Source organism: Mchenga conophoros, linkage group LG7 (genome assembly GCF_057382185.1).
Source record: "Mchenga conophoros isolate Kocher_MC1m ecotype Shallow Benthic linkage group LG7, M_conophoros_male_GT1.1, whole genome shotgun sequence".
NCBI classification, from domain to species: Eukaryota; Metazoa; Chordata; class Actinopteri; order Cichliformes; family Cichlidae; genus Mchenga; species Mchenga conophoros.
This window is the reverse complement of record NC_140532.1, coordinates 27,815,851-27,833,082: the sequence shown is the minus strand read 5'-3', so window position 1 is coordinate 27,833,082 and position 17,232 is coordinate 27,815,851. Positions and strand designations below refer to the sequence as shown.

At 40.6% G+C, this 17,232-nt stretch overlaps 2 protein-coding genes and 1 pseudogene across 2 annotated transcripts in view; all 3 read left to right on the top strand.

Annotated features, from left to right (window-relative positions):
* The first annotated feature begins 1,366 nt into the window (after positions 1–1,366).
* Positions 1,367–17,232, top strand: part of aass (aminoadipate-semialdehyde synthase) — a 107,977-nt gene continuing 92,111 nt past the window's right edge. The window contains exons 1-3 of the mRNA XM_085283230.1: positions 1,367–1,492; positions 11,753–11,989; positions 14,055–14,231. Coding sequence (XP_085139356.1) covers positions 11,771–11,989; positions 14,055–14,231 — 396 coding nt within the window. The 5' untranslated portion in view covers positions 1,367–1,492; positions 11,753–11,770. The remainder of the gene's footprint in view (positions 1,493–11,752; positions 11,990–14,054; positions 14,232–17,232) is intronic.
* Positions 5,031–5,873, top strand: LOC146570288 (E3 SUMO-protein ligase ZBED1-like). The gene has a single exon (XM_085279420.1). It carries the CDS (start codon positions 5,031–5,033, stop codon positions 5,871–5,873), a length of 843 nt encoding a protein of 280 aa, XP_085135546.1.
* Positions 6,196–9,270, top strand: LOC146570287 (E3 SUMO-protein ligase ZBED1-like; annotated as a pseudogene).

Sequence of the window (17,232 nt, the reverse complement as noted above, 5' to 3'; positions counted from 1 at the left end):
TGAAATTCTTGTGTGCGAGCTTCACAAGCAACAGAGTTGTGCAAAATACAATAATGTAAACAAGCAAAATACAAGAATGGCTACATCTGAAACTAATAAATATATGTACAATATATAATAGTATATGCATTTCTGGATGTGAATACTAAATGTTTTTCTACGTGTGTGTGTGTGTGTGTGTGTGTGTGTGTGTGTGTACACATATTTTACAAATTAAATAGAGTAAACAATAAATAAAATATATAAAAAAAATATAGATGCTACACAGAGGCCTGTTGTGAAAAATCAGGCATTCTCTGATAATAAATTGACTGGTTCTTATATAGCACTTTTCTACTCCACTTTTCTACTCCGAGCACTAAAAGCAATTCGAACAAACTGCCTCATTCACCCATTTATACGCAGAACTTTTTTCTACATAAGTACTTTCTATCTAATATTCAAACACATACTTGGATGGACGTATCAGAGATAACTTGGGGTTAGTATCTAGATACTAGAGACAGGTAAACTGGAGCAGGCACTGAATCCTGATTAGTAGTTGAACTGCTCAACCTCCCGAGTTAGAGCCACAATTAGCTTAATGACTAATCCTGAATACTTCAGGATGTAGCAGCAAATTATTTAAAACATATATAAACCTTCATAGGCTACTGTGTAATGCCTAATTGTTAAAACTATGTTTTCTGGTAGATGGGCGACAAGCTGTTCTGTTTATATTTAAAAAAAAGGAACGCTTCATTAAAAAAAAATGCAGAAGAACAGTGAAAGGCCAGATGTCCCAGTTTTACACTGGGAATTGAACGCGGCTTATATTTGTGGATTTGTGCGAAGCTGGCAGTGCTTCCAAACCCCACGTGGGCGTGAGACGTGACTTGTGCGTATCAGGCGATTGGTGCACACTCATTTAAGGTTTTTTTTAAGAGAGCGAGATGGATGTTACGTGAAGTTTTAGAAGTTTGCATGCAAAGAAGAGTTTTTAAGAGAACTTTTAAACTGAACTTAATAAGTTGTGTGTAAATAATCACTATTTATCCAGGTTTTAATGAACGCATTCATAAAATAGGTTTACATGTTATTAAATTGCTTCGTATTTGTGGATGCACGCATTTGTGAGTCCTCAAAATCTGCACAAAAATAATATTTGTAATTTTTACCCATGTTAGCTTACATATCTTACGCACGTACGCATTCGTAACACTAACGGTCATACCCTGTAGGACCTCTACCTCTGCTGGTTTCATTACGTTAGATTATATTACGTATCACATTGCATGTAGGTACGTACGGTAGAATGTTGTCATCTTACGTGAGGTTTTACTTTTTACTTTTATTTTGAAATAGTGACCGGAAGTAGCTTGGTTCAGCCTGTGCGCGTGCGAAGTAGTGTCTGCGTAAAGTTGAACGTCTTCTCACCTCCACTGTTTTCGGTGAATAGTCGCCAAATTTCATCGCCTGGACCCGTTGTGGTGTAGAGAAAGCAGTCAGTAAGGTGGGTTCGGGTAGCTGCAGCACGTCTAGCCCATTATCGAGCGCTTGAAATGTTAAGCGTTTTGAACAGAACTGACTCATGTGGTAACAGACTGTCGATTAAAGCCACACTGCTAGCTAAAATCAACGCTGAGGTCCACTTATACGTTTACTGATTTTACTGCTGTGTCTGTGTTGTTAGATTTTTGACAATGATTGTTTGGTGTTGTGTGGTGTTCAACAAGCTTATCGATCACAAAGTAGTGCAATGTACTTCATATGCCGTGGTAATTAAGGCTCACTTAACAGAAGCATCCAATTTTGTTATTCTTACGTTTTCCGGAGCATTTCTAAAGTGTCTGGCAAATGCACTGAGGTGTTGTTTAGCCTTACTCTGACTTGGGCATGGCCCATGGGAAATGGCAGTTACATCAAAAATAATACAGAATAAAGCAGAATAATAGTACAGGACAAAACATGCATTTTAATCGTTTTAAAGTGTTGTGAAGTATATTCATTTTAATTGTTTACCAACCTTTTGCCTTAATGTAGAGTCCTCACAACAATAAGGCACTGAAGCCCAAGATTCAATGGAGAGTTACAAGAGATAACAAAACGCAGTCTGGTAACAATATTAAATGTGGTTTGTTCCACTGAGTGGTAAAAAAAAAAAAAGATATGGTTGTACACGGAAATTTTTTTTTAAAAGTTTCCCATGTACACATTATTTTTTTATGTTTAAATACTACTAGTATTTTAATTTGTATTACTTAATATTTGTATTTATTTCATTTTTATTCTGACAGTCTTATTGAATATTGTTAAAAATAAATTTTTTTCAAATTGATTTTCTAGGTCATTATTTTAATTTTTCGTGGGACAAGACAACAGGGTGATATTAAGGTGGGCAGACTTAAGCAGGTGAGGTACTGGAAACTAGAACAGGATATTTTCCCAGAGGACACAGAGATAAGAGTTATTTAAATAATCATTGACTAACTGACTAATCACAAAAAAACTAGCAGACTAGTCAACTATCAAAATCATTTTTAGCTGCAGCCCTACTGGTGAGACGCCATTTCCTCTCATGCTTAGGAGTACTCTGGTTTAAGGTGCGTGTTTGTGAGTTACACCAGGGAGTCAAGTACTTCTGATGTGAGGGTTTCTTTTTTAGAGGAGCTACAATATCTAGAGTTGAATGCAGTGAAGAAGTAAAAATAATAACAAGATAATCAACCTCTGTGGGAGTAGCTTCAGGTAGCTGCTCTACAATTTTTTTCCGCATTGAAGGCATTGAAGAAGATATCAGTGGATTAATTATATCCTTAAACTTGGTTACAGCGCATTCAGAAAGACATCTGCTGTGATGTAATCTATTCCATTGTGGTGTAATTAGAGCTGGGCGATATGAGATTTTTTCATATCACGATATGTTTTTTTCATTTCAGGCGATAACGATATCTATCACGATATAAGCCAAATAACTATATTTGTAAGATTTAAATGTGCCGTTGCTCACAAGTAAAATGTGAAATAATCAGCAGCTTGTTTTTATTTAAATATTTGTTTCCCATAATAAGTTCAACAGGGTAGATGTACTTAAGGAACATGAGACTTTTTCAGATAAATAAAGGCAAATATTGCAAACTACACAAAAGGCAGCCGCTAAAGCGTTTAAGTTTCAAAATAGAACAAACGAAACAGACTAAATTGTCAATTCCACTTAGAAACAAAATATTAATTCTAAAAATAAATCTTAGTTTGTTTTACAGAAGAACAGACAAAATTGACTAACTTTTGTCAATATCAAATAAACTGAGAACTAAAAGGAAATTCTCAATCTCTCCTTGTTGTATAGCTTAGCTTTTCAAACAGTTTTAACAGTTACTTTAGTCTGACAAAAGCCGAATGGCGAATTAGCGCTTCCAGTCAGAGACTGAGGCTACGTCCACACGTACACGGGTATTTTTGAAAACTGAGATTTTCCGTTTTCGTTTTAAAAAATAATCCCGTCCACACATAAAGGCAGAAATGAAGGAAAACGCTGCTATGAACATGTCAAAGCAGCAGGTGGCGCTAGATTCCTAACCGTGCAGAAATGTTGGCCAATCAGAAGTCTAGAAGCCTCGGTGGGAAAAAGTAAACAAAGCTGGGGCATAGAAGCAGAACCGAGTCGTATGTGTGGAGGGACAGTAACTGTGTGTATATGTAAGCATTTAAACACTGCAGAGAGTAGAATTAACAGTAACAGTATTGTAGAAATTCATTTCACCGAAACAATAACGTGGCGCACAGTGTGACGCATTCACCAGTTTATTGTATTTCCAGACTTGCTTTCGGCACATTTACAGTGCACGCTACTCTGTTTTTTGTCAGACTTGAAATAGCCGAAATACCTTCACACTACGGAACTTCTATGGCTCTTCCGTTCGACAATCTCTCCGGCGTTGGAACCATCATCTGTTTTCTCTTCGGTCACGCTCGGTTGATTTTTCTAGTCGGCACACTCATTTCCTCCATTACGCGCTGGCTCCATTACCCGCTGGCTGCTTCCCAAACAAACACACGTGCGGCTTGGCACTTGTGCTGTACGTAACAAGTCACGCGACGTGACGCTGTGGCTGTGATTGGTTCGGCTCTGCGCTACTTGATTTGGATTGGCTGACCTTTTTTTTTTTTTTTTAAGAGGACAAGAGCGGCGAGGTCTATCGCGATAGCTTAATTTCTCTATCGAGTAAAAGTTATATCGCGATACATATCATTATCGTTCTATCGCCCAGCTCTAGGTGTAATCCATTATTGTAAATGTAAATGTTAGTAGGAAATGGATTGACAAAAGAGGGTTTTCAGGAAATAGTGTTAAATGATCAGTTTCTATGCCAAATGTCAGAACAAGATCTAGAGTGTGTCTAAAATAATGGGTGGGTTCTTTTGCATTTTGAATCAAGCCAGTTGACTAATGAAAGGTTAAATGCCGTGTTGAAGCTGTCATTTCCAGTATGTACATGGATGTAGGGCTGCCACAAATGATTATTTTGATAGTCGACTAGTCACCGATTATTTTTGTGATTAGTCAACCAATCAGATCATGCATCCATTGGATGTAAAACATACAGCCTATTGCACCAGCATGCGTCTGCTCTTATTTAACTATCATTAGCTTACAACTTGAAGTGTTTAAGGTATGTGCTAACTAAAAATAAAGACAAAATAATAGTTTATTAAACTTTTAATGAAATTTGTAGATTGTCTCGGTGGAGTTTAATAAACTCAGCCGTCTGCTCCTTGCTCCCTCAAATATAACAGGACAAATTCTCGACCATCTCACATTTCTGTTTAATCAGAAAACGTTAGGGCTGCTCAATTAATCGAATTTTAATCACGATTACGATCTGAGCTTTCAACGATCATTAAAAATGACTGAGCCGATTATTAGCACCTCCCTCGTGCTTTACTCTTGCGAGGTGGCAAATCGAGCGCACCTCTCTGCGTTTCGAACACGTGTCACATCAATTAAGAGTATCTGAGGAGAGCTAAGCAGACGTTATTTGGAGAGGATAATGGCTGCTAAAGAAAGAATGCCGTTGGTTGAAAAGCGAGGTAAAACTACTTCAGTGGTGTGGAAACATTATGGGTTCGCGGAGTCCGATGTGGATCAAGTCGATATAGTGTGTAAACTTTGCTACGGTGTTGTAGCTGCACCACAGGGCAACACTACAAATTTATTCAATCATTTGAAGACCGCTCACAAAGTGACATACGATCAAACAATGAAGGAGCATAGAGAAAAACCCTCAACAACACATGCTTCATCCTCACAGACCTCCATTCACGCTACCATGTACAACGCGACTAAATATCCCACCAGCTCCCAGAGACACAAGGAGATAACAAACACGGTAACGTTTTTCCTCGCCAAAGACCAATGCTCAATTAACACAGTGGACACCCCCGGCTTTAAGAAACTAATCAACACTTTGGACAAATGGTATAACTTGCCATCTCGTCACTATTTTAGTCGAGTGGCGATTCCCGCTTTATATGACGAGTGTCATGATGGTGTCGCAAAGGAAGTGCCTACAGCCCAATATTTTGCCACCACAACGGACTTGTGGTCAAGCCGCACCATGGAGCCGTATTTGAGCCTCACGGTACATTTCATTGACATGGATTTCAACATGAAAACGAAATGTCTCCAGACATCCTTTTTCCCAGAAGACCACACAGGACAGAACATAGCTGCAGGTCTGAAACAAGCACTGGCTACGTGGGATCTGGAGGAGAGTAAACTCGTCTGTATAACCACAGACAACGCTGCAAATGTCATACTGGCTGCAGAACTGAATGGCTGGATGAGGCTCCAGTGCTTTGGGCACAGATTACATTTGGCCATAGGTGAGTAGGCCTAATTCCTACTGAATATGATGCATAATGTGATTTTCTTTCAATAAGTATACAACATAATGCTTCGAATGAATATAATAAATGAAAAACAATTTAAATTCAGAGATACTTTTATTCATTCTCACAGTCAAACACATTTTCTATGAATTATACAAACACATAAATAAGCTACCATCACTTTTTCTTATTCATTCACACTCAAGGAAATGACAGTCATCATCCTGATAATGCTTGTTTATATTTTTTATGTTCTTATAGAAAGAGCCATGAAAGATCACAGGATTGAGCGTGCAGTGGGGGTCTGCAAAAAAGTGGTCAGCACCTTTTCATTCAGTTGGAAAAAAAAGAGAGAGCTGAAAAAGGCACAGATAGACCTCAAACTGCCAGACCACTCCTTAAAGACTGAATGTCCAACCAGATGGGGATCTAGGCAGGCCATGGTTTCCAGAGTCCTTGAGCAGCAGAAGGTCATTGCCCATGTCCTCTCCCAAGACAAAGGAACCAGGCACCTCATCCCCTCATGGCAGGACATTGATGTCCTTGAGGCCATCAACAAGACCTTGGGACCTCTGGTTGAATTCACTGATGCACTTTCTGAAGAGAAATATGTGAGTGTGTCTTTAATAAAACCAACACTCCACCTATTTAACAACTCAGTCTTGGCTGAGCAAGATGATGACACAGACCTCTCAAAATGCATCAAGAGGAGAATACTGGAGTACCTAAATGAAAAGTATGGTGACTCACCAACACAAGAGTTGCTTGACATGGCCACTGTCCTGGACCCAAGGTTCAAACTGAGATACAGTGGGGCAAAAAAGTATTTAGTCAGCCACCGATTGTGCAAGTTCCCCCACCTAAAATGATGACAGAGGTCAGTAATTTGCACCAGAGGTACGCTTCAACTGTGAGAGACAGAATGTGAAAAAAGAAATCCATGAATCCACATGGTAGGATTTGTAAAGAATTTATTCGTAAATCAGGGTGGAAAATAAGTATTTGGTCAATAACAAAAATACAACTCAATACTTTGTAACATAACCTTTGTTGGCAATAACAGAGGTCAAACGTTTACTATAGGTCTTTACCAGGTTTGCACACACAGTAGCTGGTATTTTGGCCCATTCCTCCATGCAGATCTTCTCGAGAGCAGTGATGTTTTGGGGCTGTCGCCGAGCAACACGGACTTTCAACTCCCGCCACAGATTTTCTATGGGGTTGAGGTCTGGAGACTGGCTAGGCCACTCCAGGACTTTCAAATGCTTCTTACGGAGCCACTCCTTTGTTGCCCGGGCGGTGTGTTTTGGATCATTGTCATGTTGGAAGACCCAGCCTCATTTCATCTTCAAAGTTCTCACTGATGGAAGGAGGTTTTGGCTCAAAATCTCACGATACATGGCCCCATTCATTCTGTCCTTAACACGGATCAGTCGTCCTGTCCCCTTGGCAGAAAAACAGCCCCATAGCATGATGTTTCCACCCCCATGCTTCACAGTAGGTATGGTGTTCTTGGGATGCAACTCAGTATTCGTCTTCCTCCAAACACGACGAGTTGAGTTTATACCAAAAAGTTCTACTTTGGTTTCATCTGACCACATGACATTCTCCCAATCCTCTGCTGTATCATCCATGTGCTCTCTGGCAAACTTCAGACGGGCCTGGACATGCACTGGCTTCAGCAGCGGAACACGTCTGGCACTGCGGGATTTGATTCCCTGCCGTTGTAGTGTGTTACTGATGGTGACCTTTGTTACTTTGGTCCCAGCTCTCTGCAGGTCATTCACCAGGTCCCCCCGTGTGGTTCTGGGATCTTTGCTCACCGTTCTCATGATCATTTTGACCCCACGGGATGAGATCTTGCGTGGAGCCCCAGATCGAGGGAGATTATCAGTGGTCTTGTATGTCTTCCATTTTCTGATGATTGCTCCCACAGTTGATTTTTTCACACCAAGCTGCTTGCCTATTGTAGATTCACTCTTCCCAGTCTGGTGCAGGTCTACAATACTTTTCCTGGTGTCCTTCGAAAGCTCTTTGGTCTTGGCCATGGCGGAGTTTGGAGTCTGACTGTTTGAGGCTGTGGACAGGTGTCTTTTATACAGATGATGAGTTCAAACAGGTGCCATTCATACAGGTAGGGGACAGAAAAGCTTCTTACAGAAGACATTACAGGTCTGTGAGAGCCAGAGATTTTCCTTGTTTGAGGTGACCAAATACTTATTTTCCACCCTGATTTACGAATAAATTCTTTACAAATCCTACCATGTGAATTCATGGATTTTTTTTCACATTCTGTCTCTCACAGTTGAAGTGTACCTCTGGTGCAAATTACTGACCTCTGTCATCATTTTAAGTGGGGGAACTTGCACAATCGGTGGCTGATTAAATACTTTTTTGCCCCACTGTATGTAAGCGAGGTCAGCCAAGAGACAATAAAAGCCAGACTGACAATGGAAATGAAGTCCATCATGGTATTTATAAAGATACTAAACATATATCTATCCATCTATCTATCCATCTATCTATCATTATTTATAGTAATTATTTAAGGATTGTATTTTAGAATGCCAAACCCGAGACAGATAAAACTGGTTCCTCATTCTGTGTTGCTGTCATTTTATATTTGTCCCATTAAAGGAGGCTATAGTGATGGGGACACCCGTTGGTAACACGGAGGTTGCTGATAATGGTGCATAAAACCAAAAGAAGAGGAAAAAGGGCCTAAGCAGCTTCTTTAAGGCCCCTCACAGCACAGCTCCAGGTGCAGAACATGTTCTTCAACTGGACCAGGCCATAGCTTTTGAGCTTCAGGCCTACCTCCAGGCAGGGACCCTGGACACAGAGGAAGACCCACTGGGGTGGTGGAAGCTATCACAGAACCTCTTCCCACGACTCTCCATCCTGGCAAAGAAATATCTTTGCATCCCAGCCACAAGTGCCTCATCAGAAAGGGTCTTTAGCACTGGTGGAAATGTTGTCAACTGCCTGCGTGCATCCCTGAAGCCTGATCATGTCAATAGGCTGGTGTTTTTGGCTAAAGGTTGAAAGGTTGCAGGAACCATGTTTTGTTGAGCCATTTTGAGATTGTATGGGACTCGGGCCTACTAGTTTTTATTTATTTCTTATAAAAGGTACTACTTTCAGTGTTTAATTTTATTTTTGTTCAGGCAGCAACTTTAGTTGACATACCTCAATGTCAGTTTGATGCAATTGTGCATTGTGTGGCTACACAGCTTGCCTTGATGTTTGGTTATTTGTATGCATAAATATTATGCAGTAGTTTGAAGTTCACTAAACATTAATGTTTACATCTTTTTATTTATTTTTTATATTGCAAACATTTGGACGGTTATCAGAATTTGCACATTGTTTTATATTATTTTTTGACAATCTTTAAAGCAATTATTCAATGCATTGTTATTGTTAAATAAATATCGTGAAATAATCGTGATCTCAATTTCATTGAAAATAATGGTGATTATCATTTTTGCCATAATCGAGCAGCCCTAGAAAACGTCAGAGCACTTTTGTAAATATGTGATGTCTTGATAAATCGAGCAGATATTTGAAGTTTACACAGCTACCTTCTTGCCTGAAAATATCTTAAAAGTTTATTTTGTGACTCAGAAAGAGAAATATTAAAACTAAGTAGCTGCCATCATCGTTGGAAACTGGGGGTCCAGTCCCTGGCTATCGAGGCTGGGTATCGGAACATTATCTCGCTGGTGGGGGAAGGAATCTGGGCCCTTTCTCAATTCTAAGTACGGAAGTATGTACTCGCGTTCTCGGCGAGACCGGACTTGCCTGGACCGCACGGGAGTACGGACTTGCCGAGAACGCGAGCACGGACTCGTGATTTGTACAACTGGAACACCAGCGTACATGATGATGTCACAGGTCCGGAGTTTTTACTGCTGTCCCCTCTTAATTTAACTGTGAGTAATATGTTATGAAGCTTAACTTTAATCACAGACAAACCGATTTACTCAGGAACAAATAAAACACTGAAATAAACCAAACATTAACATTTAGAAGTGATCTAAGTTACTTATATATCATGTTTAACCTCAGTAGCGAAATCTCTATTAATAAAAATAGTGTACATGTATGTCTTAATAAAAACAAGCAGGTGAGATGTTAGAACGCCTTTATTTTTATTTTAGTACAATAGACAGCTGCTGGGGTTTGGGGTTTGTTTAACCTGAGTAGCGAAAAGACCGCGGGGGGGGGGGGGGTTGAAAACAATGTGCCGGGAGTCCGCTGTTCTCGCCGGCTCTAATGATCCTCGACCTCGCTGTTTTCTTTGGAGCTGGCAGGTCACAGACGTCTCCGAAAACGTCGGAGCGCGTTTGGAAATATATGATATCTTGATAAATCGAGCAAATATTTGAAGTTTACACAGCTACATTCTCGCTTGAAAATAACTTAAAAGTTTATTTTGTGACGCAGAAAGAGTAATATTTAAAAGTTTTCAACCCCGCTCGTCCGCCATTGCTGCGTTTGAGTTTTGGACGAAATGCATTCTGGGATATTTAGTTGTACCAAGTCCACACAAGTCCCCACCGATGCATGCTCGATAAAACGGGCGGAGCGAGAACACATCCGGGACTTTTTTGCGTTCTCGGCTTGATGCGTACTTTGAATTGGAACAGTACTTGGTCTCCGACTGATGACGTATCACGAATACGCACAAGTATGCATATTGAGACAGGGCCCTGTACTAGTGCATGAGATTGAGAGATACTGGCTAGATATAGTCGGGCTCACCTCGACCCGTGGCTTGGGCTTGGGAACTATTGTAATGGGCTCTGTTTCAGTCTGCCCTCGGTGAGAGGCAACCCCAGAATATCCATGGGTGGGTATTCTTGTATCCCATCAATTTGCTACCAGTACACTGAGGTTCTCATTGTGCATGAGAGGGTTGCTCCACTTACCCAAACGGAACACTGACTGTCATTTGAGTTTATGTGCCAAAGAACAGTTTAAAATACCCAGCGTTCTTGGAGTCACTTGGTGGGGCGTTTGAGGGTGCTCCACCTGCTGACACCCTTGTCCTACTGGGAGACTTCAACAATGACTTAGGCAACAACCTAAAATTATACTCAAAACAGAAAAACAAGAAAAACAACTGATGTTAAATGATGCCTTTAAGCCTACAAGGGCCCATTCTACAATTGTTTGTTGAATATAAACACCATTTCATGCTGATATTGCACTTCCTTTGTTTTTCAGATATCCAAATTTAAAATATCGGTATCTAAAATAAAAAGGTGGCATCGTGCCATCCTCAGTTCCAACTAGTGACAATAGTGACGATTAGTCATATGAACGACTAGTCACACACATCTCTAGTTCAAACACAACGGTCCATAAGTACATGTGGCACCAAAACACCCCAGATTGCAGGTCAGGTCAGGTAGATCAGATTGTAAGGGAGGATGCACCCATACATATAGAAAGTGTTTCATGGGAATGCCTGGCAGCTGAAACAAAAGCTCGGGTGTGGAAGGAGTTTGGTGAGGCCATAGAACAAGAGTACTTGCTCAGAGAATTATTTGATTGCTGGGGTTTTTGTCTGTATTATTGTAGGGTCTTTACCTTATCATAATAATGATAAAGTAACAATAATCACTTTGAGGTATTTGGTGTTATATAAATAAAACTGAAGTGAGTATTATCAATAATAATAAAGTATTGTAGTTGTTAAAAATAATTTAAATGTTATAACATGTTAATATGATTCCTGGTCTGGAAGAACAGCTTCCTTGTGAGCTCATGTCACTTCTCTCCCAGCAGCAAATTTTTTGACCTTTCAGCCACACTCTCCCTAGCCTCGTCACAGGTTGCCCTTTCTATTTCTGTTTCTCTTCTTTTAATTCAGGCAGGAGGAGGTGAAGTCATGTTCCGAATCCTCCATCATCAAGGTAAGGGAATGTGCACCAGTCTCAGGGCCCAGCGGCGCTATGAGCACCACAGGGCCATCATGGCTATACGTCGCGAGGATGTCAATCCCTGGGAGAGGAGGGCGCCACTGGCACCACGACATGTCAAAGAACTCACAAATGCTGGCGTAAAAGTCCTGGTACAGCCATCCAACCGCAGAGCTATTCACGAGAAGGTGAGAGAAGGAATACTTTGTTTAATTTTCACTTCTTCAGGTGGTGTTGTTTTGATTTTCAGATCTATGAAGGTAGTATTTAATATCTTGACGCATGCTCGATCATACAAGTAAGGAAATCCCAAAAAGTTGATTCTGTTCATCTGAACATAACGTCTTCAGTGGGAGAAACGTTTCGTTACTCATCCAAGTGACTCCTTGAGTCTCAGCTGAATGCAGGTTTCCTCAACGTTATAAACAGTACCTTTGCATAATGACTGAAATTAGCACCACTGACGATCAATGACCTTTGAGGTGAGGTTCTTGATCATTAATATCAATAATAATATCAATAATATAAAGAGGGTTTACCTTTAAGACCCATTGTCTGTATAATCAACTCGGTCACCTATAACATCTCAAAGTTTCTGGCTTTGATCCTCAAGCTGTTGGTAAGCAGCTCTGAACACCATGCAGAACACTTTTGATTTTGTTGAGAAGATGAGAGCTGTCATTATGCAGGCAGATGGTTTCATTTGATGTTCACCGACCAAGTACGTTTGCTCTTGGAACTATGTCTTCATTCCACATATTTCACATTCAAGGATCACTACTACAGGCAGAAACATGAGTGTGCCATGGGCTCCCTAGTTTTAACTATTGTGGCCAACTTGTACATGGAAGAAATGGAACAGAGTGCTCTGCTATCCTACCCTGAAACGCCACCAAGTCATTGGTTCAGGTATGTGGATCACACCTGGGTGAAAATCAAATCTCAGGACGTACCACAATTCACGGATCACATTAACTCAGTGGACCAACACATCAAATTCACCAGGGAGGATATGAAAAGTGGCAGGTTAGCCTTCTTAGACTGTAAGATTTCCATCAGTAATGAGGGACATTTAAAAGTTGATGTGTACCGTAAACCAAAAAGCTTTTAAGTATTTAAGGTTTGACTCTCATCATCCACTGGAGCACAAACTGGGCATCATCAGGAAGCTACAACACAGAGTGAACACCATCCCCACAGACACAGCGGCCAGGGAAGCAGAAGAACAGCACATCAAGAAGGCCCTGAGTAAATGTGGTTATCCCAGCTGGACATTTGTCAAAGCTGGGAAGGCGCCAAAAGAAAGCTCCAGCCGATCCAGGAGAGAAGGACAACTGCTGCCTAAGCGAAAAACCCGTAGTGATCCTTTATGTGTCAGGAGTATCGGAACAGCTGTGACATGTTTTCTCTAAACGCCACGTTTCTGTGACTTTCAAACCCCAAAACACGCTGCGGCAAAAATTCGTCCATCCCAAGTATCAGGTCCCCTGACACAGACAGAGTAATATAGTGTACTCTATTAAGTGCCAGGAGGATTGCCAGGATTTATACATCGGGGAAACCAAACAACCTCTAGCAAAGCGGATGGTACAACAGCGAAGAGCTAACTCATCAGACCGCAGTCTGTTTACACCTACAGGCCAGTGGACACTCTTTCAATGATGAGGATGTACACATCCTGGACTGGGAGGAACGCTGGTTTGAGCGCGGAGTCAAGGAGGCCATTTACATGAAAAAGGAAAGACCATCTCTGAATCAAGGAGGGGGCCTAAGGCCACAATGCTGTTATTGCAGCCATTCCCCAACTCTCTGTGAATTGTACTCATGGCAGTGACCATAGATTAATGGTTTTTGAGCAGTGGTTGTTGATCAGTGGTCATGACAATTTGCATAGTAATGATCAAGCTGACCTCACAGCTCATTATTTGTCAGTGGTTCTAGTTTCAGTCATTGTGCAAATGTACTGTTTATAAGGATTGGGAAACCTGCAGTCAGCTAAGACTGAAGAAGTCACTCGGGGGAGTGATGAAATGTTTCTTCCACTAAAAATGCTACGTCCAGATTAACAGAATCAATTTTTTTGGATAGTATTTAGCGATTTTACATTTGGTGACTTTTAGGCATCTTTGCTTCATCTAAAAACATATTGTACCTATAAAATGTATAGCTTATGGGACTAAAAATACAGACAAACTTGAAGACACATTAAAAACATTTTGTAAGCCATAACATTTAGACCGTACTTTCTTTCAGTACTATATGAAGGCAGGGGCTATCATTCAGGAGAACATTTCAGATGCATCACTGATAATTGGAGTGAAGAGGCCGCCGGAGGAGAAGATCATTCCCAAGAAGACGTACGCTTTTTTCTCACACACCATTAAAGCTCAGGAAGCCAACATGGGGCTCTTGGATGACGTACTGAAAAAGGTAAGCCCTAAAATACCCTGCAGTGGTCCTGCTTTTCAGTCAGTTTATTTATGTTTCCAGTTAGGGGTGGGCGATATATCGAATATACTTGATGGTATCACGAGTTTTTCCAAATATGATGGTTAAAATCGCTTTATCGTAACCATCAAGTATAAATTGCCATGGCAATATTAAGCTGTCTGCATTTAATTCGCTGAGTTTTTTTTCTCAGCGAATTACATCATTAATCCCCCCTCCTAACCGGAAAGTTTTCTACCTGACACACTGCACTGAGCATGTGTGTTTATTAGGGGTGCAACGATACACAAAATTCACGGTTCGGTACTTTGGTGTCACGGTTCGATATTTTTTTCGATACAAAAAAAATTTTCATACCTTTTTAATTTGTCATTTATTAAATTTTCACGGCACATTCCGCACCACATCTGTTCGTTCATCATTTGTTTGAAGCCAGCTCACCTCCTGCAACTACTTTTCCGAGAATACGTGCTTCTTTTGTGGTTCGGACTCCTTCTGACATTTCTTTGGAGGTGGAGGAACATCACAGTAATTGTTTAAAGGAGCTTCTTCGACATCTTTAAGAGTTCTAAACAAATGTCTGTCCTCCTCCAGAAAATCTTATGTACGCAAACACGCGTTGCAACTTCTTATCTTGTGCATGTTTTTTATTTTGACAGCGAATGCGCACCTGCGGACCACTTATGTGCACTTATGTAATTGAGCATTGCGTGGCACATCCGACATACTGTTTTACTTTAGCGCTTACCTTCAGGGTCATACGTCACATGAAAACCAAAATAGTTCCAAACGCCAGATCTGAATGAGGGTGGGGGAGGTTCAATTTGCCATGTTGCAAGGAGAGCTTAACTTCTGTCTCGCTAGCTTGCCCTGCGCTCACTGAATCTGCGTTCGACTACTCCGCCTAGGCTGCACTGTCGAGCGCAGATTCACTGAGCGCTCAACACAGACAGCATCGTCAGAAGGAAAGTTGATAAAATAAATTAAAAAATGTTGTATTGTTCGATGCATATGCGTACCGAACCGAAAGCACTGTATCGAACGGTTCAATATCGATACGAGTATCGTTGCACCCCTAGTGTTTATATACTACCAGGTGGGGAAAAACATGGCGACAGCAGGAGTTTTAGATGAGTGAGATAATGAGACTCTCTGTCGTTTAGATTTCACAACAGTGTCGAACAAAATGTGGTAATTTGCAAAACATCCTCTAAAAATATTGCCGCAAAAGGTAGCAGCACCACAAATGTATTCCACCAGCTGAAAAGTCATCCACTGCAAAATGAAGCCTGTTTTAAACTCTGCATGTCAGCGTCTCCCCACACACCAAAGAAAACGTTAAATGAACCAGCTGTGACACCTGCGACTGTTCTTGGTCACTCTGTTTTAGTCACTGTCTAGGCTTATGTTTCTGTAATTTGAGGTGATCACATTTTTTATAATAACCTTATAGGTTAGAAGCACAAAAGAGAACCTTTTTAATTTAACTGTTTTGTTTTGTCTCATGAATTCTTGCTTGCTGTAAATTTTTGTTGCTATGATCTTTTGTTTGTTAAAGGTCTAGTGTTGACCACAGAGAGACTTACTGTGACAGTATTGTCATCTGTAAAAAAAAAAAAAAAAAAACCTCTGTGTGCAACTGATGGTTAAAACATGATTCTTTTTATTCAAAGTAGAAAAAAATATTGAGTGGTCGATTTGAATGAGTATACCAGTGCAATTTTAGGCACTATATGATTGAAAATAACATTTGTTTTTGGAGGCTATTTAAACATATTGTGATATAGATTGTGATATAGCCAAAAACATTGTGATATTATGTTTTCCTCATATTGCCCAGCCCTGTTTCCAGTATACAACTGTAAATGATGCAGGGAAAGTCTGTATTTATCTGAGGTACAAGAAGTTCCTCCCAAGCATTCTTTGGTGTCTTTTCTCTTCTTTTGCTAGCCTTGAAATAACTTTTTTTAAACGGTATGAGTTTTTCTTTTTTTTAAGTAATATGCTTAGTCAAAGACAAAGGTGGGCAGTGTGGTGGTCAGCACTTTTTCCTTACAGCAAGAAGATCCTAGGTTCAAGAACTCAACAGCATGAGGGTTTAAGGCAGGATTTAGATGTACGTGTTGCTTCAACACTTGACAGTGGTTGCACCTGTCATTTGGGGTTGTCTTTGTTAAAAGGACTATTATAAGCAACAACAAAAAATGTAATGCAAGCTAACTGTGCTCTGATCACCAAACTAGCTGCTGGTTACAAACTTTATTCATGTACAACAGACTGATTATTCATTGCAGTGATTGGCTGTTTTGTTTTGGGAGCAAAATTCCACAAGCAGTTATGTTGCTCTCTGTGAATATTTTAATAACCTAAATCGATTAATTGAGATGTTGCTGCTTGAGTAGCTGAACTCTTCTCAAGTTTCAGTTCAAGCACTGTAGACAAAGTGAAGCAATTCTATGATCACTCTTCACAAGGTCAATGACAGGCATGAGTGTTGAAACCTGAAACCAAGACTCGCCTGACACACATTTTCCATTTTCCAGCATGTGTTTTATTTTTGTTGTGATTCAATCCCAACAGCAGTAGAGACCTGCAGGTTCTCTCTCTCTCTCTCTCTCTCTCTCTCACTCACTCACACACACACACACACACACACACACACACACACACACACACGTGATGTGATCAATTTTTGGGATAAAAAGCCAACACCTTTAATTTCAGTCCTTTCAATCACCTGCTCAGACTGTCAGGGCTCTGTGTGCGGGCTGGTGGAGATGTGGATCCAAGTGCATGACTCTGAGACGGAGATATAACTGAAAAGCACAGCTTTATTGCTGGCACCAACAAAAAAGAAACCAAACATGAAAACACTAACTGGAACACACAGGCAGGATCTGAGGGTACGACGCGACACCGAGCACGGGAAAACACAGGGCTTACACAGGGTAATGATGAGGGAATGGACAACAGGAGGGAGACA